General features: G+C 40.9%; 1 protein-coding gene across 2 annotated transcripts in view; it reads right to left on the bottom strand.

The window, feature by feature from the left end:
* abr (ABR activator of RhoGEF and GTPase) overlaps nt 1-25869 on the bottom strand; it is a 140728-nt gene that overhangs the window by 109915 nt on the left and 4944 nt on the right. The window contains exon 1 of one of the 2 annotated variants that reach the window (XM_034232970.1): nt 7785-8138. The exons of the other annotated variant lie outside the window; for it this stretch is intronic. Within the exon in view, the coding sequence (XP_034088861.1) occupies nt 7785-7845 (61 nt within the window). The 5' untranslated portion in view covers nt 7846-8138. Of the gene's footprint in view, nt 1-7784; nt 8139-25869 lie in introns of those variants that run through there. 2 annotated transcript variants of the gene reach the window in all.

Genomic DNA, 25869 nt, shown 5'->3' with positions numbered 1-25869 from the left:
CACACACACACACACACACACACACACATCACACACAAACACAGCTCTATCCCCTCATTACTTGTAAAGTTCCCCCACAGTACTCACAGAACACAAACACACTCAGACACATGACACACCCTCTAACATGAAGCACAACAAAGGATTTCAGATCTTCACCCACGTGAAGATGGCAAGATGTTTGGCATTCAAGGACAATTCTGCTTATGCTATTATATGAGGTATTCTATTCTTTCTTTGAGAAAAACTGAAAAAAATACGTAATAGCCGTGACAACGTACCACATATTCAACATGCATTCACACAAAATACCATGCCAAATGTCAGCCTTTTAGAATGAAGAACTGTGTCCATCAAAGGGTTGAGACATAATTCCTGTGTGACAGAATGAGCTATAGAGCTGTGGCTTGAGGTTAAAAAGCAAGTAAACAAATATAGCCAGCTGTTTAAGAAAAAACCAACTCATGGATGGTTAGCAATTTCCCTGACTGTGCCGTCTGTATTTGTCTGTATGGTATTTTCAAAAGATGGTTTTCCTCTGGTTTTCCTATGAGATATCAAACAAAAGAGAGAACAGTGTATTTGAGAGATTTAAGAAAGACTGAGTTCTTGTCCCATTAAACTATCAAACTAGTTGCATCTAGCTAGCATAGTAGGTATAAGTTGATTTTCATCAGAAACATTATATTTATGCCAGCAGGTTTTTATAAGCATAAAATCACTCAGATTAATCAATAAATTATCAAATTAATATGAAAAGACAACCCAAGATTCACAACAGGTCTCCGATCTTTTTAGCTACAGTTATAAGCTAACGTTAGCCCAAGCAGCTAAAATCTGTCGTATAAACAGTATCTTTCAACATGATCATTTATAAGGTGTCAGTGACATAATATAGTAACAATATAGTCAGACATTACTAACCCAGGCCGATTAGTTATGAAGTTGGTTTTCCAGAAAATGGTAGCATAACATTACAATGTTGCTCAGAAGAATCGTTGCACCCTAATGATACATGAGGTCTTTGCAGTAGATTATCTGTGGTGTGTGAAAGAGCCACAATAACATGCTCAGCCGAGCCAAAAGCTTCATCTATTATTCACAAGGTTGTCATTGAGTGCCACCGAGAAGTATGACCGGAGCAGGGATGTGGGTGAGCAAGCAGCTAAGTTAATGTTCTGACTTCGTGCCAGATCTCAATTAAACTTCTTTTACCTGGACTCACTCATTTGGAACTATGAGAAATGACCATCCACTTTAAATGGGGATGCAGCTTTACTATTATGTAATTGTGTGTAACTGTATAAAGACCTGTGCATCAAAGACATTACATTATTTCATTTAAGTTGGGAACCCGTCTGTAGTAAAGTTGGACGGGAGATTGATGTAATAAATAGCTGCACAAACAGAAGAGTAGAAAATGGTTTGTTCAAATGTAGTTGTGACAAGTTATTTTACAAACTTTCATTCTATCTATTTAAATGTAAGCAGTCCTTACTGGCTTGGTGCTTTTTGGGGGTTTGAAACACTGAAGAAATTACAACGGCAGACACCAGGATTTTACCTTATAATAGTGTGTGTGCTTTTAAAAACAAAACACTTACAATGAGTCAATATCGTCGTGAATTGCCATTATAGGGAGAATCATGAATACCCTCAATAGTTTCTCTAAAAAGCTGTCTTAATGTATAAATGTTTAATATGTTGCAATTATAGTAGGTATAGTAACGTGTAATTTCGATCACCCCACGACTATGTGCAACTTCACAGTTTCATCCTAATGATAATTAGATGCTTCTTTCTATTTAAGTATCAGGTGGGTTTTTTTCATAAAGAGCCATAGCATTAAATAATAGTTAAGGTTCAGTGGTAAAAACTATCTTTTATGGGGTGGCATCTATTGATTAATGTGGACTTTTAGTGCTGGTTAAATCAGTTAAATTGTTTACTCTCTGTCTTTCTCTCTCCGTGTGATAAACTCAAAGCACGTGGTTGTCCCTCAGCAGCATCACACAATTGTTCCCTGTCTGTTTTTGGAGAAGTGGAGTCCATTACATAAGCATGAACCCCTTGCCCAGCCCAATGGGAAAAAGATGCTTGGACACCAAAACAAAGAAGCTAGCATTGAAGAGGCAGTAGAGATGACCGTATTACATAACAAAACTGCTCCGAGTCTTTTTCCCGCTCAGTGTGTGTGAGAACGAATTTCACTGTCTGTTTCTATAGCTACAGCACAGAGAAGGGAAGGAACAGCGTCATGTATTGATCAGCATAATGGAGGAGCTTTTAGAGCGGGAAGACAATGATTCAAGACCTGACATACCACACAGATTAAATAACACAACACACAATTTAATTCCTACAAGACTTAGTGGCTGTGTTATAGTTATAGTGACTTTGCCACAACGTAGCAGCAGTAGTGCGGACAGAAATTGTTGATAAATAGGTATAGGTGTGATACCTCGTTTAAAATCTTCCAACTTCGGATTCCAGGGTTTGATTCCGGATAACTGTTTGTTCCGTTTTGTCACTTCATCTATCAAGCGCTAATGTTCTCGTGTTTGTTGCTGCGCTAATGATTTCCACTTCCTTACTATTCAATAATATATCCTTGTAGTCAATGTCTCAAGGGAATATATCCGTCATTTTAAAAGTGTCTTTCCAGTCTTTGTTACGTTGAGGTATTACGTTGAGTTTGTATTTGTCTTTACATATTTTGTGCCAATTATTTCAATGTATTGGTCTTATTGGCTTTTTGTTTAAGGGGCTTCACCCACGATAAAACATTATTCACCATATGTGACAGTAAAAAACAAGAGACCTTCACTCTGGACTAAAATGAAACAAATGCATAAATTAGGAAAAAAACAGCCTCATACTACAGTACGTGTTGCTGTCGCATAGGGTGTGAGGTGTTTCAATATAGTCAATATTGATCCAATAACTAAATGTCTTGAACCACATCCTTTATAATAATTGCTCAATCCCCTGAGGTAAGATAAAACGGCATCATTGTGACCGGGTAACAACAATATGTGGCCTCTTCACATTGAAACAGCTGTTTGAGAGTACCTTTGAGATTGTGGCGTTCTCTGCGGTCAGGCAACAGATTATAAATCTTGATCAAGAGCCATTTCTGCTGGAACTAAGGGTGCAGCCATTGGCTATGCAAAGACAGAAGAAGATGGAGAGAGGCGATTGGTTTGGTGGAAAAATTCTTTGTAGGGTGATAAATGAGACATCCCTCGTTGTATTAACCTCCACTACGAACACTCTGCTGGGAAGCCATCCAGAATCACTCTGCTGTGCCTCTGTTTGCTGAGGCAGGCCGTGTGACAGCCAAATAACTAACATTAAACACTTAAAGACAGAACTGGGACTGGATTGGAGTCAGCCAGGAGCAGCGAGCCAGCAATGAAGTTGGCTCCATCCATCACAGTAGGAGAGGGGGACCAGAACAGTTGACAGGCAGGGAAACCCACCAGTGTGGCGTGAAATATAGAGGCATAGCAGGAGAATTGTAAGCATCTGTTTCTTTCATTGATCCAGTTTGCGCTGAATATAAGTGTTCCGCTTGTCAAATAAATAAAACATTCTAACACTATTTCAACGGATGAGTAATAAAGTAATGATGCATCTCTCATAATGAAACAATCAATATGACTTTTCATATTGTATAAATAGCTGATCAAATTCCTTTGTGCGTGTTAATGTTCATTTAAAAAGATTTACTTTAATATCATTTCATGAAAATATGTTTTGATTGACAGGTACCTTACACAAAGCATTAAGTCATTATTATAGCAGCTTTCCTCCTACATTTCCTCCAAACAGGATCGCCTCTGAGGCCCACCTATGGATTTCCTGAGAACTATGTCATCACAACATGTATGTTTTCCTATATTTGATCACTAGAGCGCAGCACTGCGTTGGCACCAGGACAGACAGCAGATTATTTCACAACCAAAACATGTTATTCCATAATACTATCAGCAAAACTGGCAGAAGAAAGTAGTGATTTCAAAGCACATATTAAGCCTTTACAAACTGGTAAATGGCCAACTCACACAGTGGCGTTTTAGCATGGCTTGCTGGGCTGGCCACCAGTTCTCCCCCACACACTGACAGGATGTACAGAAGTGAGGATGTACTTTTTTCTTTAATGCTCTCTCAGAGCGGCACACATTCAAGCCTGCCTCTTTCGGATTAGGGAAAATCGTTTGTGCATGTGCGTGTCTCTGCGTGTGCACGTGCCACCTCGGCTGTGCCATGCCAAAATTCCCATATTGACATAATCTAGCTTAACTTTAATGTTGCTTTAGCATCACATGGCTCTGAAGCAAGCCACATTCTTTATATTTCTCTGAAGGTAAAAGCATTGACTGCCAGAGTCAGAAGTAAGAAATAATGGACATTTAGGGTAAGTAGGGTAAACGTGTGCTAAAATCAAAGTGATTTTAGGGTTAGGATTAGTTTCTTAAATGTTTATTTAATCTGTTGTTTTCAAGTGAAGCTGACAGTAAGCTTATATTACAGGTACTGTATATAAAAAACATTGAAACCCAATGAATATTAAGTAAGGTTGTTTATACATCTATGTTGGCCATAGCGATCCAAATGCACTGTAGTGATGTGAAGATGGCAAGTATTGAAGCCAATAAGGCCAAAAGAGTGTATTCCCAAAGGGAGTCGAGTATGTTCAACACTGACCACTTTGTCATTTATGACTGCCTTCTTTTCTCTGATCTGTTGCCCCTTTAGTTCTCAACCACCCAGACAGCCCATTCAAGGGTACAATTTGACAAAAGCATCCAGAAAAAACGGCCAATTCTGGTCCAATGTGTAGACATAATAACCATACAATTTGGTGCAAACCAGGCAAGACTAGTTAACATGTTTTTTGATAAAAGGAAACAAATATTTTTAGCAGCTGTACTTATGCAATGGACTTTTCTCAGTCAGCACAAACCAATGTGATACATTGCTTACCGATGAACTACAGATACTGAAAATGGAGACAGTGCGACCATCAAAATGTTTCTAAAAGACATCATGATGAGTGATGATAAACTAGATCACGAGGAAAAACGAAAAAGGTAGTACAGCATAAAATGGAGCGGAAATAAGAGTGTTTTGCAGAAGTATTTTCTAACTGACGCACACACATAAACGCAGAACCACTAATAGCCGCCTGGGAGTCTACCACGTATGCTGCTGACTGAACAAATGGGGCAGAGGATGACTGATGGGAGGTCTGGGCCAGGGATCTGTGTACTTACACCGATGTGAGTGCATACAGCTCTGCACCTTAACTGTCAGTGCAACTCTCATTTGTTTTTAATTCTGCAGTTATAATGCACATCTGTGTTTAGAATGTTGTATGGAAATGTTGCCTTGATCAGCTGTGGATGAACAGTAGAGCTGAACAGAAAGACTTCAGCCTCCTGGGGGAAAAGGCAGCTGTGGCTCTGAGCATCCACTCCCCACTTTACTCAGCGAGTGGAGGATGTGTGGTCACCGCTTAACATTTAGCCATTAACACAAGAGAAAGGATGCAATTACAGCCAACAACATGTTGGGTAATCCACTACATTACTAGACTATGGGAAGGGTGGGACTCGGTCTGTTGTGTGCTGATGTGTTATAGCCTTTAAACTGGGGAATGGGCGGTTCAGGGTCAGTGGTTTACTCCTGCTACAGTAGCCCCTCAAAAAGTTCACAGAAGTGGTTTATTGCTACTCCCCTGAGTGGAAGGAGGGGGAGTCTTCAGTAGCACTTGAAGTACCATTTTTTTTTAATCCAAAACACACAGAGGCACACATGGTAAAGGATAAAGGTTGGTGTGAAAGCAAAAGGATGATGAAATGACAGGTGCATAAAAGGAGTGTGCCCTTTTCCCTCAGAAGAGCTGGTAGAAAGCCAGCATTCAGCCTGTTGTAATGTAAATGGCCTATTTCCTTTTGTACACATCTTCTCACTGAATTCAAATGTGTTAAAGTACATCATGCCAGGACGAGAATAGCAATTATTAAAGAAAACAGTCCCTGGTGATGGTTATTCATTACCATTCAGTGACACTGACCTGATCCATTTTGGAAAAGTGGAATAGAGAATAATCAAAAAGCAAATATTATAAAATATTGCTTCACTGTCAGACCAAGAAATTGAACCTTGATGCTTCAAAGGCACATCACTGATGCAGCTCTCCACCTAGCTTAGCTTAGCATTTAGACTGGAAGGACCTAAAGATGGCACATATTCAGTCTAATGTGAAATGATCGCCTGTGGAAAATACGTTTCCATCTTCCTGGTTCACTTCCAGGATAAGTAGCTAGCTGAGTATACACAGTTATGTTTTTCCCGCTTGCTTACCTTGGCGCAAAGAAAAGTTCTAAACATTGCCATCACTAATATAATTTACACCTAAAGTATATCTCCCCGACAGACTCAAACTATTTGTGTAAACGCTTACTAAAACATAACAGCCAATTACCATCATACTAAATATAAATAGCTCTGTTCTCACACCTCAACCACACATGTTAAACCTGCAAGTCCTCATTTTCACACTTCATATAGCAAAATGATAAGTGTAATGCATCAATAAAAACATATTATAATGTATTAATATACACTCTTTTTTTGTAATGCATATAGTGAACAGGCCAGTAACTGTACAGTGAGCTGATGACATTATCACTCCTAAGCTTATATGAAGAACTACAGTAACTGCTGCCAATACAATAGGCTGCACTTCTGACAACATGCCTGTACCACACACACACACACACACACACACACACACACACACACACACACACACACACACACACACACACACACACACACACACACACACACACACACACACACACACACACACCACACACACACACACACACACACACACACACACACACACACACACACACACACACACACACACACACCACACACACACACACACACACACCACACACACACACACACACACACACACACACACACACACACACACACACACACACACACACACACACACACACACACACACACACACACACACACACACACACACACACACACACACACACACACACACACACACACACACACACACACACACACACACACACACACACACACACACACAGCCCAAATCTGGGTCTATGTAAATAATCCTCATTAAAAATATAATTTACAGGATAAATTGCATTTGTTGTATGCAGTAAAAAACAGATCTAAGTCAAGCTGATTTAGGAGGGAAGGCAGCAGGATTTTTTTTTTCAGCCTTGTTTCATAACACCTGATCTGAAAACAGCAGCAAACTGAGCCAGCTTACAGTATGGCATGTCAGACTGTGTCAACAAGAAGACCAATGCACAGCACAGATTAGAAATTGAACATCAGACAGCTCGTGACCTCGATAGGATGGAACATAAAGTTCTGCTTCCAGGTTGTAAGCATGACTCACACACTACATTTCTCCAGGCCTCTATGCCCAGTCGCCAGCAAAGAGCCCCACAACAGCTGACATGAGCGGAACAGCGGCAGAGGAAGGAATTGGGGGGGGGCGGGTGACCGTGTTGTTATGGACAGCCACAGTGATGCACGTTAATAGGGACTCCTGAGAAAAGGTAATGTGCTCTTTGCTCCGGGTGTAAGGCAAACATGCAGCCTGTGAGATGGAGAAGGAAGGGTGCTACAGGGCTAAAGGTAAAGGCGAGTGGAAAAGATTAATGGGAAGTGATTTAGTGTAAAGTAAATAGATGGATGATACGTACTGCTGTACAGGGTGTCGATCCAGGACAGCCGGGGCAGGCCACGAGCACTGAGGGGCTCCATCCTCCTCTTCTCTCCCTTTCTCACTCACTTTCTTATTTGCTATGTCCTTTTTCTGTCGCTGCGTTTCGCGTTGCCTCTTCTCTTTTATCCTTATCCTTGATGAACAGCCTTCATGTCGCAGGAAGAAGCTTAAAGAATCCTTAGGATGAAAAAATGTCGAAAGACACCTCCGGGGTCCGACAGACAGACGAGCGAGAGAGCCAAAAAACGAGTGTGTGTGTGTATGACACAGATGGAGAGAAAACAACAGGCTGGAGACGAGCACCGCGGACCGTTGCTAGGGGAAGAGAGAAGCACTCCCTCTCTCTCTTTGGCTTGCTCGCTCAATCCCACCCACCCCTCCTCTCTCTTTCTCTCTTGATTCTGCGCGAATGGTTCGTCGCTCTCTCTCTCTCTGACATTTCTCTCTCTGTGTGTCTTCAAGTAGAGAAATTCAAAGGAGATGCATGAAGGCTGGTTTCCATTGATGCTCCTGTAAAATGTGAATGAACACCGTCTTCTCTCTTGAAGGGATGCCATTTAATGAATCCAAAGGAAGATTCACCGTCTTGTCTTGCCTTTTAGGTGAACAGCTTATTGCTTGCTTCTTAGTATCAGAGTAATCTGATTCTAAATCTTAAATTCCCCATCTTTGTCACACACCACCTTCTTTCTCTTTATGAAACAAGTCTCAGTTAGATTTTTAAAAAATGTTGTCAAGTCTTTTTCAAAACCGACCAAGATGGAAGACTAAATATGTTATAAACCCAAAGGACATACAATAGGCAAAAACAATGATGACAGGCCTCAAAACCATCCAAATAAGAAAAGTAGAACAAGCAGTGACCAGGAGAAGCATTTTCTAGATCTCTTTATCCTAGTGCTATCTGTAAAATATCATGACATTTTTTCGCACGCCATATCATTATTATTTTCCCCTGAGAGGCTGTGTGTTAAAGGGACTAGTTCAGATGTCATGTTTTGATATAAACCTGTCTTCTTCTGTCCCCCTTGCCACTTGCTCTGCCCCCCCTCTTCTACACCCACTCACATGAAAGAGCGGTTGTGTGTGGGTTTAACAACGGTGGAAAGGTTATCGGACAGACATTACTGAAATAACAGCTCCTAAAATAAATAATATATGGGTTAAATACTGGACAAAAATTGAGCAAATTTTCCTTCTCTAAATACGTTTTCATTATGCCTGCTATAATGACCTGAACACATTCGCATACAGACATACCAGTACATCATAGAAAAATAATCAAATCATCATTTTGTCATTACACAATTAAGAATTTTATAGACGTCTTTATTGATTTTCAAATGATCTCTCCGTCAGGTTTTAATGGGGACATTAGCTCTCCTGTTGCGTCCCGCTGACAGCGCCACCACACAGCCCCTTTAGTTTCATCGGGCCCCACGCTCTGTGTTTATGAACTCGTGTGCTACAGAGGAGAGAAATTAGAGGCGAGCATCGTGCCAGCGGCAACAAAGCCTGATATGAAACACTCCCCTCAAACCCCTGTCAGGTTCACTCCTCCCCCCCTTCACCCCCTCTAACCAGCATGGGGGAGGAAAGACGAGAGGCAGAAAAACTTCAATTAGGAAACAAAGGCTGACAGGAGACACCCCCCCCCACCCATCCTCCTCGTCCACCCTCAGCAGGCAGAGCACCGGGCCCCGAGCCCTGCTCTGCTCTTTGTCTGGCTCTTATATGCCAGCTGGAGGAAACACACACATATATAGCATACATGTATTCGTCTAGCCAGAGGTCATGTATGTGTGTCAAGGCATCTCATGTAAGCATCATTAGGGTTATTAATGAATATAAACGTGTCCTAATGAGGGAAGAAAATCTCACTGGCATGACAAAAGTATGCAAAAGTCAAGGTTGGAAAAGCACGGGCATACACCAAAAAACACATATACATGTAACACACACACACACAGACAGACAGAGGTACATGTAAAGGGAAAGCCAAGCAAGCAGAGAATAACTTGGGGGTTGGTTAGTGGCACTTCATCAAATATAGATTAATCTACTGTACAGCCTTTGTTCTAAATCTGGGACACACACACACACACACACACACACACACACACACACACACACACCACACACACACACACACACACACACACACACACACACAGCACACACACACACACACACACACACACACACACACACACACCACACACACACACACACACCACACACACACACACACACAACACACACACACACACACACACACACACACACACACACACACACACACACACACACACACACACACACACACACACACACACACACACACACACACACACCCACACACACACACACACACACACACACCACACACACACACACACACACACACACACACACACACACACAACTCCACCAAAGTGTGCATTTCTGTGTGTGCATGTGTTGTCCCAAATGCCCCATCATTCAAGGGGCAGAGCCTAACAAAGAAAACACACACGTGCCATGCTCTCTTGCTCTCTCTCACACACACACAAACACACACTATATGCAAACACACTACGCTGCATGTTAGTCTTCCTGGAGCGTTGCAAACTTACACAACAATAGGCAGTCACGCTGTGCAGTATAAAGAGCCATTACTAACTGTCTCTGAACACTTTGACACACACACAGCTTTCACAGCAGCTTCAGGTAAGGGCAGTTGAAGTATCTATCTAGCTGCAGATGTTGGGGGGGGGCACTCTGGGTCTTTGTAACGCAACAACAAAGCTTAACACAAGCAACGGCTCATTCTCCTTAAAGGACAACAACATTCAGCAACAGTGTGTTTGTGTGTGTCTGTGCGTGTGTGTGTTTGCGTAAGGCCAAGCAGGAGGATTGAATGGATAAGATCTGGACTTCAGGCTATTTTAATCTAAAATGTTTCCATATCAAAATTGGTTTTCACAGGAAAGGAGGTACATTGTGTTTAAAACCAACTCACGTGGACATTTGCAAACAATCATATGTGAGTGTGTGCAACTAATGAGGGCTGAAACACAAACCGGAATCCAAAAAAACAATCAATCATTTCTCAGTGCAGCGAGAAATAAGGACTACTACAACACACACACAAAAGCCTCAAATCCATACCACCCTTTGGTCATGCATGTAATCCCACTGTGCGTAACTCAATGTACTGCATGATGCTCAAAGGCATATTTAGGCTTCACAAAGTCAAATCAGAGGTTTTCTGCACCACATACTTCCTTAGGGAACCTGATTATTCACTCCGCTGTTCCTATTGAAACACTGTTCAGTAAGCCATCTTAATAATCTCTATTTCATGCATTTGAGACACGGCTTCTAGTTCAGGGAGTCCAAATAAAAAGTGGATAAAACCTCAGTCACTAAGTGCTGTACAAAAAGAGACACGTTATGTAAAAGAGTGTAAATCGGGTATTGATTACAGGAAAACAATGTATTTTATATTCATACCATGACACAAGGGGCACTTGGAGAGCACACAACACACCTCCACTAGGACCAAATGCCCTTCCTCACATGTTAAAGGTCAAAACATTACTGTGTGATATGAATACATAAAAGACAAATGTGAAGATGAAATGCTAAAGATGTTTTGTCTGGATGATACTGGTTGTTATTGTGAATTTGTGTATATAATTAGGCAGTGTTGTAGCCCACCAGCCAATCAAACTGCTCCCCAGTCCTCTCTGTTCTACCCAGATACCCCTGCCCCAACCCAACCCACTAACCCCTCCCACACCTACCCCTTTTACTCTTCTCTATATTTCGATCCTAACCCCAGGCATGAAAGGGGGAGGTTTGTTGTTAGCACAAATGTTCCAGCCACCACCCCATTCTAAGGGGCAGCATCCACAGAGAGGTGGCAGTGTGTGTGTCTGATGCCACTCTGCGCCTCATCTTTGCATCATCTGCGCTGTTAGAGGACAATAAAGCAAACTAGAAATGTTAAAAGCTTCTTCTTTCTTTTTTTACAACCTGTTCCTGCACCAACTCCCCCGCCCACACACTTCAAATGTGTTCTACTGCTACTGGTTTGTTAGTGTTCGCCCATCAGAGTGAGAGAGAGTGAGGCTGAACGTACAGGAAATGTTTCCATGTGAGTGGTTTCAGAAAACAGCATAATGAAGCACTGGAGCGAAACAGTATTCACAGAAATACAAATCATTTAGCACCAATAGAATGTGTCTTGGTATAGAAAGAGAATGTAATTAAGCGATCACTAGAAACACAAATGAATATTCAGTAATATAAATGCAATTAAAAATAGGGACACAGGATTAGGACTGGGAAAATATATAAAATACATTTCAATGTGTCTTTTAACACATTGAGCTTTATTAAATGCTAACATCAGCAGGCTAACGTGTTCACGATGAAGCCCTTTCTTGGTATTGGTACTCATATTTAAAACTATATAAATATAAGGGAAGTACAAGTTGCAATTTTGACCCTATGATGGAGCTTGATCAAAAGTTGAGGGGCCATGATAATATTACAATGCATACTGGGGAGTGTGTACAGAAATTCATGGAATCCAATAGATAGCATTAGCATGGCTAAAAACAATATATATGAACAGAATCGTACTTTATACTCGGGGCCTGACTCTCATTGAGCATGACGTTTGTCATTGAAATGCAAATATATTTGACTATTTCCAGTATGTTCTGACCTTTTAAGAAGGAAACTAATGAGAACAGGAGTTACGCAACTTAAAATGCAGCCTAAAGTTAATGTACAATTTATCATGGTTTAAGTTTTTTTTTTAACTCTTACACTCAGCCCTGTGTGAGCAACTCTCCAAAGTGTAGACACATTCCTTGGAGATGTAGGACTTTAATTCTCTGGCTATATGTTCTCTAAGCAACGTCTTTTTGTTTTGGGGGTTAGGGGAGATGGCAGCAGGGACGAGCGATGACTATGCATTATTAAAAAGCCCAGAGTGCACTAGTGATGAACGTCTGCTTGTTAATGCCTGAAATCATCTGGGGCGTTTCTTTCATTGTTTGTTATTCTCTGTTAGTTTCCATTTGATCTCAAAGTCAAATTGAGTCATAGGGCCTATGGGTTTAGCTCTTTATCTCAATAAGTGTTCCGTCTGTTCTCCACTTTTCTCATCATCAGTGTTAAAATACATTTAACTTTGTGATTCTCCCATTCCTTCTTCCTCTATTCCGGTGTGTGTGTGTGTGTGTGTGGTGGGTGTGTGTGGGTGTGTGTGTGTGTGTGTGGTGTGTGTGTGTGTGTGTGTGTGTGTGTGTGTGTGTCACAGCATGTGCTCTGGCAGGCAAGATCTCCGCTCACCTCATTTGCCCTAAATCTCCCCCCCCCCCCACTCCTTCATCGTCCAATTATGGTGAATCAACCCGTCTAGCCAACCAGTATGATGTGTGTGTGCGTGTGTGTGTGCGTTTGTAGTAAAGGCCAAGCAGGTGGGTTGAATAGATAAGATCGAGACAGGCTATTTTAATCCAAAATGTTTCCATATCAATATTGGTTTTCCTAGGAAAGATCATGTGCATTGTGTCTTAAGCCAACTCATATAGAAACTTACAAAGAATAACATGTGTAAGTGTGTGCAACTAATGTGGGCTGAAAGGTGTTTTCTGTTTCTATATTAAACCAGCCTCTGATCAGTGCCAAGACAGAACTTCTTTAAATACAATCATGTGTCTGTTTGTGTCAAGGAAAAATAAGAAGGGACAAAGAGATTGAGGAATATGTGTGTGTGTGTGTGTGTGTGTGTGTGTGTGTGTGTGTGTGTGTGTGTGTGTGTGTGTGTGTGTGTGTGTGTGTGTGTGTGTGTGTGTGTGTGTGAAAAAGAGAGAGCAGGAGAGAGTCTTCATCTTTTGCCAGCTGAATTCACTTTGATCTATTGAGGTCAATGTGGAAATCATCTGAATCATGCTGTGATTGGACAGACACCAGATAAAGAGAGCTGCCCCTCCACACACACTCAAAATGTGCACACACACTGTAAGATGTGTCGCATGTGTTATTTATTCAGTTTGCTCATCATCAGCGTGTGTGCAAAAATGAAAAATCGAGCTTTTCTGTGCAACAGACACACTCGCATGCAAAGTGAGCTTGTCTGGCATTTTAAACCAACCTAGAGAGGAGACAAGAAAGCCTGCTCCTCTTTGCACAGCTGCACGTGTTTGTTTGTTTATGTGTGTATATTAACACAAAAGGCACCATGCCGCAGCGCGTATCCAATCGACAAATGTGTTTCTGATCTGATGGCATATAAAAAGCAAAGCCAACATCAGGTAACAGAGACAAACACATGCAAAACAGGTTGTAGGTAACATACATTCAGAAAACAATTACATATGGTTGAAAAAAATACTGTATTAAACGTAAACAAGCCATTTTAAATGTGCAACGTTTCAATCTAATAGAGATCTATATCCGTCAATGACGTACAAAGGTCTCTGTTAGATTGAAATTGTACACATTGAAATTGCTGAGAGCTTTTAATACAGTGTGTTACAGAGACACACAACTGCTTTATTTAGTGAGATACAGGGAATGCAGCTAAACTACTGCTGACTGAATATAGAACTACTGCACTCTAGTGTTTAGTTTCTGGAAACACAGGTTTAGGGGCTCAAGTGAAGACATTCAGTATGGGTAATGTAAAGGCATTTTAAAAAGGAAGAAAAGAAACTGATGGCAGGGTAAAATAAGTAGGAATTCCACGTCACTTACGTAAAGTAAACGCATGCTGGCTGATATGTATAATTTGACCCTCCAAGTGTATCGTAACTACAGTGATTGTGTTGGGCTCTGAAGTAGAGCTGCAACGACATGTGGACTAATGGATTAGTTGATCGACAGAAAAAGAATCCCAACTATTTAGTTAATTTATCATGAAATATATAATCAAGTAAGGTTATCTGCATTACAATCAATAATGTAAGGAATTCATTACAACCCAACTGTGATGGATCTTTAGCGATCCTGAACGCACCATATGAGACACACACACCGGCTACAGTTGCGCATGTTACACCTGTTGACACCCTGTATTACTACTCACACAAGTAAAGATAATTAACATGCGGAATGAATTCCCCCCACTGTACAGAATTATTTGAGCACTATTACTATTATTGCCACTAATCATCTGAAACAAACACTGATACTACAGAATGAGAACAAAACACACCACAACCACATTTCCTTTTCGAAAGATGTCCACATGAGGGTGCTGTGTCCTTCTCACAATTCCACAAGTTCTCTCCAATTAGGGTGTGCTCTCACAAGCATTATGTCAAGTGTTTGAGGCTGCAGGACATTTCACATGCTTACCTTTTGTTGTAACTGTTCAACAGTGCCTGTGACAAATGAAGTTCTGTAGGGATAGAACACAACAGCAGCGCTATCTGAAGAGCTGAGCAGTCAACTGTTTTTGTAATTTGCAGTTTCTAAAGGTAATGGTAAATTCAAGACATTAAAGCTTGATTCTAGAATTATAAAATGTGGTACATGTGATGCCGCAGCTGCAGAGGGATTGGTTGGGCAGCTGACACACCTCCCGAATCAGGTTATCTGTGTCATCAGGAATACACACTCTGACACATGAGAGGAACACTTACTACAAAGCGTCTGTGTAAGAACAAGCAGTGGATCTCATTCATTCAAATCGGCTCGTTTTAATCTTGTTAATAGATGTATGGATTCTATTTCTCTGAACCAGAGAGTAATGGTATAGGCTACCACGTCAGCTATTTGTCACACATCTCTACCAGTCCTGCTGGAAACAATAAAAAACACTTTTCTTTTATGCTTCACAAAATTAGATTTTATTGACGAGAGTCGGCTTGCTAGGTCAGGGGTGCGGCTTTAAAACCGTTATTGTAGGCACCCTGGTAGCTCACCTCAGAGAAGGTGTCGCATGTGCAGCCTTACTGCAACAGTAAGTAAGGCAAAAAGCCCCAAAAAAAGCTTTTATTATGAGGAAGCAACTTGCAAATTGTTGGGTTTTTTCAACACCAGTAACACAGCTCATATACATCTGAAAGCTATCGTGAAACAGTCAAATTAAGTAGATGCACCACACATTTGTTTGAAGGTGATTATCACTGTTTGGTCTTGGTGTGTGTAAATGCTGTTAAGAGCCACAGACAAATACAATGCATCTAATTAAATGAAAGTTGCAGAATTAGTTTAGCATGAAATCTAATCCTGAAAGCGAACAGTTACGTGTTGCATTGCTCTCAGTATATTTGCCAAGGCCATGTTAGAAACCGACAACCCGAGAAACAGGTTGTGGTCCTACAGGAAGTTCCCTTAACACTCTACTGGAGGGATCTTCTTCCAAGTATCATGCCATGTGTATACGTTAACACTACACCTGAAGGCTCGGTGCAGCTAGTGTTTCCTCATGGGATCACACACACAATGACACTTAATACCCACTTCGGGAGCTAGTGTGACCCGAAACTCTTTGCTTTCTCTGACTCAGACATTATTCGGATAACCAGTGAGGAAGATTTCTAGCCCTGACAGAATAAACATTATGTGGGGATGCTCCAATCAGGGTTTTTGTGGCCGATCGCCTATCACCGGAATCAGAATTGGCCGATACCGATCGCCGGTCCGATCATTGGGTGGGTCCCCCCACCTACCTATGGGGATCTTCCATTTAAAGTGATGTTTAAAACTCAGTTAATGGGGCTCATTTTTATATTGCTTCAGTTTATAATCGTAACGGATCGAAAAGTTCAGGTCTAACTCTGTGTTTTGCTCCACTCACCGGTCCGTCACAGCGGACAGAGCTGCAGGATTTCTGCTTCACACACGTTGCATGCCGCTATTTTACTGTCTTTTTCGGACACCTTAAAAAAACTGCAAGACTGGTGAAGCACCATCTGATCGGCTCTCCTGATCGGCCTTTATAGAGAGCAATATCGGCCGATCGATCGGCCGATATTCACTCTTAATAGTGTGATCGGTGCTCTCTATAAAGGAGGCATCATGACTGGAAGAACAACTAGTTTCTATTATTAAAACATCTGTTTATTGGTTGTGTTTATCTGTTTCTTCTTGCATCTAGGAGGAAGTGAAAGTGATGAGCGTAGCAAAGGAAGTCCCTTAAGACATTAATCAGTGCACTCTGGGAGAGAGATTTGAGAATGCCTTTGTGTACCTATTACAGGTTTTCTTAAAATGTCTCACTTCAGTGAAGGCAAATATGTCATCAATGTACCTGTGTGAAGCTGAGAACACAGATAGATTTCTTTTGAAAGACACAGAAGAAAAGGAGTGACAAAATGTCTTTCAGTGCTAAGAAAGAATAACTTCACAGTGTTCGAAAACAATGAAAGCCACGTCCTACTGTGAGAGCTATGGAAGCCAAAAGTCTGAGCCAAGTCTACTTATTTAAAGGTGATGGTCCACGACAGTCCAAGAAAACATTTCCCCAAGGCTGCCTTCTGACACAGTAACACTGTCACCGTGAGAACTTCACACACCAGCAGGGAGACACAAAGCCCGACATTCAGGAACAGAAGCAAAAACTGCAATCACAACTAGTTTACAGGACATTAAATATACAGACTACACAGTGTGAGATTTTGACTTTCAAATACTAAGCTGTAGAAATAAGGAACTTGTGGTGATCTAATATCAACCGGAGTCACGTTATAACATCCTTAAACGTGGACCAATTGCTGTTCAGATCATGTGTTCTGCCCCAACCAGTCAGAGTCATCAGATGCTGACCAGTAGTAACTTCCTTCTGCAAAAATGTCATCCATCTGAAATGTTACTACTAATGGAAAACATGACAAACACTTCAATGTTGTATAAGGTAGGAAATAACCCAACAGAAGTTTGTTGCAGCATTAGTGATACAAAGCAAGGCATAACTTTATTATCAGTAAAATATTTCATCAGGTTTGACGAGTCTATCAAATGTGATGTAATCTTGACAGAGGGAAGAGAAGTGAAAAGAAAGATATCTTTCTAATGTTAGCTGGTTAATTTATAGTTGCATCTTCAACGTTCTGATTGTAAATATGTAGCGCAGAGAGAGACACAACTCTGCAGAGAGCAAGAGACAGAGTATTTTTCTGTGGTCGCTCCGGGGCTACAATTGCAAGAAAACCCTTTGGAATGACCCGGATTTCTGCATAAGTTGGTCATAAAATGTGTTCTGATCTTCTTCTAAGTCACAACAATAGACAAACACAGTCTGCTTAAACTAATACCACACAAACAATTATATGTTTTCATGTTTTTATTGAACACACCATGTAAACATTCACAGTGCAGGGTGGTGTGAACCCCTAGGCTAAAGACTTCTTCAAGAGCTAATTGGAGTCAGGAGTCAGCCAACCTGGAGTCCAATCAATGAGACGAGATTGGAGGTGTTGGTTAAAGCTGCCCTGCCCTATAAAAAATACACACCAGTTTTGAATGTGCTATTCTTAAGAAGCATTGCCAGATGTGAAGCATGCCTCGCACAAAAGAGCTCTCAGAAGACCTACGATTAAGAATTGTTGACTTGCATAAAGCTGGAAAGGGTTACAAAAGTATCTCTAAAAGCCTTGATGTTCATCAGTCCAAGACAAGTTGTCTATAAATGGAGAAAGTTCAGCACTGTTGCTACTCTCCCTAGGAGTGGCCGTCCTGTAAAGATGACTGCAAGAGCACAGCGCAGAATGCTCAATGAGGTGAAGAAGAATCCTAGAGTGTCAGCTAGAGACTTAAAGAAATCTCTGGCACATGCTAACATCTCTGTTGACGAATCTACGATACGTAAAACACTGAACAAGAATGGAGTTCATGGGAGGACACCACGGAGGAAGCCACTGCTGTCCAGAAAAAACATTGCTGCACGTTTGAAGTTTGCAAAAGAGCACCTGGATGTTCCACAGCACTACTGGCAACATATTCTGTGGACAGATGAAACCAAAGTTGAGTTGTTTGGAAGGAACACACAACGCTATGTGTGGAGGATCCAAAGGGTTCACATACTTTTTCTTGCAACTGTAGATAACACTTCTTTTCTCTCTTTGATAATTGAGCAATAGGTTGAGATTTCACAACAGCCTTGCTAGTCACCAGGCTAGGTAGGTAGCCATTTTAAGCTAAAGTTAAGTCATAATGGACGTTTAGTTACTGTGTCTGTCCACTGTGTTTATGAGTAACAGCCTGTAGGTGGTTTATACAGAATTACTTTAGCGTTTGTATTGCTTGCTCAGCTTACAGTAGCTACTTGGCTAGATTGTGAAAAAGATGTTGAGTGTGCTAGCTTAAGAGAGGCAGAGGACATGTGATTGACTGAAAGGTAAGGGGGAAGGTATTCAGAACAAATTTGAAAAACAAAATTGTTCCCATACTAATTGAAATACATTTAAGAAAATAAGGTTTACTTTTGATAATTTCCTCAATCAATTTACAAATTGTTGGTTATTTGTATATTTCACAAGATGTATTCATCCTAATTATTTACATCAGTGTCTTTATTCAATACTGAACACGTTGTTTAATACAACATGCAGGAATCTCAAAACCCATCAACCTCAAACATTTCTGGGGGAGTTCATGATTAAATAGCTGACCCCCCTTCAGTCAAAGTGGGAGTAGCTGCAGAATCATTTGGGAGTAATGAACTGGTACAGTGTGTGGCCATGCACACCCACTGGCAGTGTTGGAGAAGAATGCTTCCCACTGTGGGCACTGAACACACACACACACACACACATATCGCAGCTCCTCACCACACGCCACACTGGGTCTCCATGGCAGCCTAAGCAGTTAGCCAATCAGAGGTAGCCTGGTATTTCCTTTGATTTCAGGCAGAGTTAAAGTGTACATCTAAATGGCTACAATGAAGAAAGGAGTTTGTGTTTTGCATACAGGCCGAGTCTATGTAATTAATAAATGACTGCTAGAAAACCTAAAAGATGTGAAGTTGCTTTGACCTGAGCTTTCTGCACACTGCACATGGAAACTGACTTTCACATTGTGCACTGAAATAGGCTGAGACCCTTTGACAGACAACAGGGTAAAGTGAGTCTCTTCTTCTCAGTTGAAAGACATGTGGTGTGTAATTAAATAAAACCTGTTTTTCTTCTAATTCTATTTCCATTTCAGCCTTGTCACTTATGTGCATCTCCTTCATTTCATTTCATTTACAAATCAACCTCAGTGAGATCAGTGTATTGACGTTACTTTCATGTGAGACACACGGTGGTTTGTTCCTTTAGTGGTGCTGTAGCAGAGCTGTATGAATCAGTTAACTGACAGGAAAACCACCACTGTGTGTTGCAGCTGCTCAACTCAACTTCATTTGAACTGCAAGAATTTCACATTATGAAACGTTGCGTTTCCTGTAATTCTGTATTCCCTCGGTACAAAATATTAGCACAAAGCCATCATCTGAAGGAAACGCAGTGAGTGAGATAGCAGGTCCTGTTTGTTTGTCTAGTATTTGTTTATAAGACGTGTTAACTCAGGGTGTTACAGCTTAGCCCAGTTTCAAGGGAGATGGGAGCAGTAGCTGAGGCTTTTTAGGGTGGATGGAGAGTACAGCTTTTCGTCTAGAGGCCAGGGTCGTCAGCCTGTAGCCTTTCCCTCCTCATCACATTGTGAAAATCTTTCCAACGAAGCAATTTCCTGAATAGCAAACCATGGGAGGTCCACACCTTTGTTGATCCTAGGAATGGACGCCAACACACACAGAGCAGTGTGCCAATGTCCCTTTAACAGTAATCTGGTGGGAAATCAGGCACCGTTAACAAAGCCCTACTTTAATGGGGTTTATTTGTTCTCAAAACCAGACTAGCTGTACAATCTAACTTTGTGAAACCAGGGTGCAAACAATCATTTGTCCACTGGCCTAATGGCTACTTCTTGTTCAACATTTGACACTCAATAGATAACCATTCTTTTCTTTGCTGGTGAGTGATACAAATGAGGAACCCTGGGAGTGGGTACAACCACAAACGTGAGAGTGCCAGTTAACAATGAAACCAAATGCTCAGTATAATGCCACATTTGAATCCTAAAGATTTTTGACTGATGAAGGTCTTGCACCAAAACGTTGGCAATAAGTGTATTGTTGCCAGTTTGAAAGTGTGCAGGAGTTTGTTAAAGGGGCCTTATTATGCTTTTTTGAGTTGTCCTTTTCCTGGAGTGTGCTTCGAAGGTTTGAGAGCAGGTAAAATGTCTGCAAAGGCTCAAATCTGAAAGTTCCCTGCCTGAAAAGCCTTGACTGGACTCCTTTGTATAAGTCCGTAACATAGTGACATCACTGTAACTAACACATACAACACTATGGTGCTTCTTTCTATAGGCTAGCACTCCAACACATTGTACCTTGTAGGCTAAGGGGCGGTGATTGTGATTGACTAATCACACCAGAGCCGGCCAGCTAACCAATCAGAGCAGACTGGGCTCTGGTTTCAGACAGAGGGTGAAAAAAGGTGCTGCAGCACAGGTAGTAAGAGAAAAATAAAGAATTGTTTGAACATTAAAGCATGGAAACAGGTCACAGTAGAGGAACAAAATAAAAACATGAACCTGAAAATGAGCATAATAGGGCCCATTTAACAACGTTATGGTCTGTAAAACCTAAATAATCCTAGTATGATAATCCCCATGATGCATCTGGTCCAACACCTTACCGCTTTAATCACTCATCACAGTTTTGGCAGACGTCACATCACAGGATTTTTTGTGGGGCTACAGTTACCAGACTGACTGTCTTTTAAACTAGGATTGCACTTTCTGCTAAGATGAAAAAAGCCCCTTAGAGGTAACAAGTTCAACACTTCTCTTACGGCCCCTACACATGGCGGCGTGCGTTGAAGCTTGGCGGTGGGCGTGTCTGAAGCTTGGGGAGTTAACGTGACCAACACGACCAACAACCAATCAAAATTTCATAAAAGGCTTTACATGTCACACTTTATATGATGAACATTTATGACATTAATGTCTATGGTGCTATTTTATGCAACATTCCATGCTGGCTAAATACTGTCTATGCTTGCTAGCTGTCCATTCAAACGAAGTACACTGGATATAAACTCCCAAACAGGCGAAAACCTACCAGTTTCACCCACTGTCTCTGCCACCTCCCTCCATGCCTGGCTCCTCCGGTTTGTATCCCGGTAGGTGAACAGGGACTGGTCAAACAACACCGGGTGATTCCCTACCGCTACAATGATTTTGTCCTCCATTTTTTGGAACATGAGGAAATGACCTGCGGTATGGCTCTCCCAGCATACACGCGGTTTGATTGGCTAGCGCTTGTACTGGCAGATTTGCATAAACGGGATTTGATTGGCTGACGCTTCCGTCGAAGCTTCAAAAGTAGAACATTGCTCAACTTTTGAAGTGAGAAAACAGAGGATATAGGTATATGGAACATGCTAGAAATAGATCGTGACCTTTATATACAATTTTTCTTACATTTGTATTTCACACCTCTGATATAGAACTTGGGTCAAGTGCTGCATTCATTTTAGAAAACAAGCGATGATGCTGCAAAACCCACACCTCCATCGCAGAGACATCCTGTCTGCCTGCCTGCACAACCATGGCGACTCATTCATCACCAAGGCAACACAGGGAAAAGTCAGGCCATAAATAGTACTTTCAAGGATTAAAAGCCATGGATTATTTGACTGCCAACACTTTGAAGAGACATTAGATTTGATGAAAAAAGTGTCCCATTGTTCACATTACTGCTAGACTATTTGGATGCATTATCACAGTACCCACTACCCAAGCTTTCAAAGTGGGCTATAACAAATGTCCAAGTGAAAACAGAAGCAAGAGAAAAACAATACAAGGGGTGCAACACATTTTTATCAAAATATTTTACGATTATTTTCCTTGATTAGTCATTAAGTCTGTGAAATGTCAAAACACTCTGAAAAAGAGAGCCTAAGGTGACATATTCGATTGCTTGTTATTTCCAGAGAGCAGTTAAAGACCTCCACATTCAAATGTACCATCAAAATACAAAAATGTCCTCAAATGACAGCAGCTGGGACAAGCAAATATTCAGCATTTGGCTGAAAATTGACAAAACAATTAATCCTTTATCAAAATGTATTAGGGCTGCTCGATTATGGCAAAAATCATAATTTCGATTATTTGGGTCAATAATTGATATCACAATTATTAAAAACGATTATCCATTTACTTTGAAAACATCAATTTATTGGAGAAAAAAAAAATGTGAACAGTGTGTTTTTAACAGTTGATTACTCTGAACTTCAAGTATAATTCAACAAAAGTTGAAAAAACAGTTGAAAAAAGAAAAGAAAAAAGAAAAAAAGAATAGTTTTATTTCGATTACGTTGTTTTCGTAATCGTTGCAAGCCATAATCGCGATTAAAATACGATTAATTGAGCAGCCCTAAAATGTATACAAATGTATTTTCCATCCATTGGCTCAATAATAAATCAACTAATAGTTTGAAAGTATTGTATACATTCAGCCACATACTGTAGTTCTGCTTGTTTTAGACCAAATGCGTTGCTGATTAGTCAATACATTAATAATTTAGTCTGAAATGCCAGAAAATTGGGAAACATGTCTTTGAGGATTTCCCAGAAGGTGGCGTCTTAAAATGTTTGTTCACTGATGATCAATGAATACGTTTCATCACTAGATTCTCTGAAAACATATAGGAATGTTAGCTGTAGCAAAAAAATATGCTACCATAAAGAAGCAACAAGACACTGACATGCCACAGGAGCAGACATATTTCTGCCTGAGCTCCACAGCAGTGTTGCCTGGGAAATATCTCAGATGAGCCAGAGAGTTTTGAGAGAAACGTACTGTGATTGCGGTGATGTTCTGCCTAACCGTTCAGAAAGGTCTCTCTGCCAGTGTAAAGCCTTAACTTCGCAGTAAGACTCTGTAGTAACTTGAGCTGTCAAGCTGTCCAGTAATGACACATACAAACCAGGAGTGTGTACGGAGGCCTCAAAGCCTGAAAATCTGAAATCCACTGGTTTATGAAGAAAGCCAACAAAACAAATCTGAGGTAGCATTCACACTACAGAGTGTTAACATGGAAAGAAAATGACATGCAGTTCCCCTGCTGCACATGCTGTTTAGGACAGGCCTAGACAAGCCCTGCTTATCTGAGTGGAGAAAGAGCCAACCACAGGAAGAAAGAATACATGTGTGTATCATATCCAGCAAGTCCTCTGTAGGAGAGTGACAAGAACAGGTTTGTTCAGCTGTTCTCCTTTCTGAGCACATCAAGTGATCAAAATCAACCATGCTACATTATCAGGGCTGCACATAACTGGTGAGAGAGAGAGAGAGAGAGAGAGAGAGAGAGAGAGAGAGAGAGAGAGAGAGAGAGAGAGAGAGAGAGAGAGAGAGAGAGAGAGAGAGAGAGAGAGATTTGCGAGTTGCATATGAACTCAGGGTCGTTCTGGCAGTTCTGGGGCTCATCCTAATTTTCGGCCTTGATGTAACAATATTCATAATGAAATAAATGTAACACCCTTTTCACCCCGGTTACACGTTTAATTTGCCCTGTACGATGGGCGCTGTAAGTGATGAAAATGGGGGATGTTGGCTTATCTGGCGCCCGCAGCTCACAGCCAAAGTGCAAGTGAGCGAGGGAGAGAGAGAAGGGCGCACCGCCTGGTACCGGCGCTGTTGTTATTAGAATCTGGTGCTAGCTGCTCTAACGGATGTAAGAAGAAGATGTTTCTACAATAATGTGGAGGGAGAGTCCTCTCCAGTCAGACTGAGAGGCTGATAACTACAGCTCAGTGAGGTAAAGGACTCGGAGTGTTTAGATAGTTCACTTTAGTCTAAGTTCAAACAGTTTGGTCACAATTTATGTAAACACATATTTCCAAGGCACTCCTTTATAATTATTGGGATAAACAGGTTTGAAATCATTCCAATGTATACTATAGGACAGCAACCAAAAATATCCTTTAAAACTGGAGAGATAAAAAAAATGCATAAATAAATGTTAAGGTAAAATAAGATATGAATGAACAACACAAATAAAATAAGTTACATTCATTTGTTATTGGCTATGGTAGGTTATTGGTTATGTTCACATACTTATTTGATTACATCCACTTTTCTAAGATGACAGAGACTTTCGACCCAAACCCAGCTGTTGACTTGTGGATGCAAGCAGCTAATCGCAGACTCAACCAGAGAGAAAGAAGTAGGCCTACATCATCAGCTACCATGTCTGACAGAGAGGAAGACAGTGAGGAGAACAGTCAGGAGGGGAGTGATGACAGCTTGTAGGATTACTGGTCGTGCTAATGTTGTCTTGTGTTCACCTCTGCATGTGTGTTCTGTGTTCACCTCACGTGTGTTCAGTGCCGTGTGTCTGGCAAATAAAGTCAAGACCCCCTCAAAAGTTACGGTTTATTTCATTTTAAGGATGAGCACCAAGCAACATCTCCAGGTGCTCCTTTGAGAACCAGGGCAAAAAAGTTATGTGCACCCCTGCTTATTATGCATACAATACACAAAGACATGACAAGTATTAGCTGAATGACACAGCATGTGATGCAATTCAACAGAAGCTCTATGGAGCAAAAAAGCTCCACTGAAGATACATGTCACATTTTTAGGGAAGGTAATTCATTTCTGATCTTATGAATTAATTCCTGGGACCAAAATGGGTAGGAAACCACAGATGTGTTGTCATCTTGCAAACAACAACAATAAATATGTGCACTTTGGGTCTAATAGGATTATCTAAAATACGACCTACTGACTGCAGTGTTAACATCAAACATGTTGTTTCCTAATTGTATGTTTTAACAGGGCCTTCAGTCCAAAGACTTTAATTCCAAAATGATACTTCCACAGTCAAGAACCAAATACTTGTCAGCGCAAAACATCTCTTATCGGTAATACTATTTGTGTAACACTCATTTGAACATGTTGCCCACAAGGCTTTTTTTTTTTTTTTAATTACAATATCAAGCCTTGGTTCTTTAAGCCTATAATTTCATAACTAAATATTTACATACAGTATCTAAGAATACTGTGT

This window comes from Gymnodraco acuticeps, unplaced genomic scaffold (genome assembly GCF_902827175.1).
Source record: "Gymnodraco acuticeps unplaced genomic scaffold, fGymAcu1.1, whole genome shotgun sequence".
NCBI lineage: Eukaryota > Metazoa > Chordata > Actinopteri > Perciformes > Bathydraconidae > Gymnodraco > Gymnodraco acuticeps.
The sequence above is the reverse complement of the archived record's forward strand: the minus strand, read 5'-3'. Positions and strand labels throughout refer to the sequence as shown.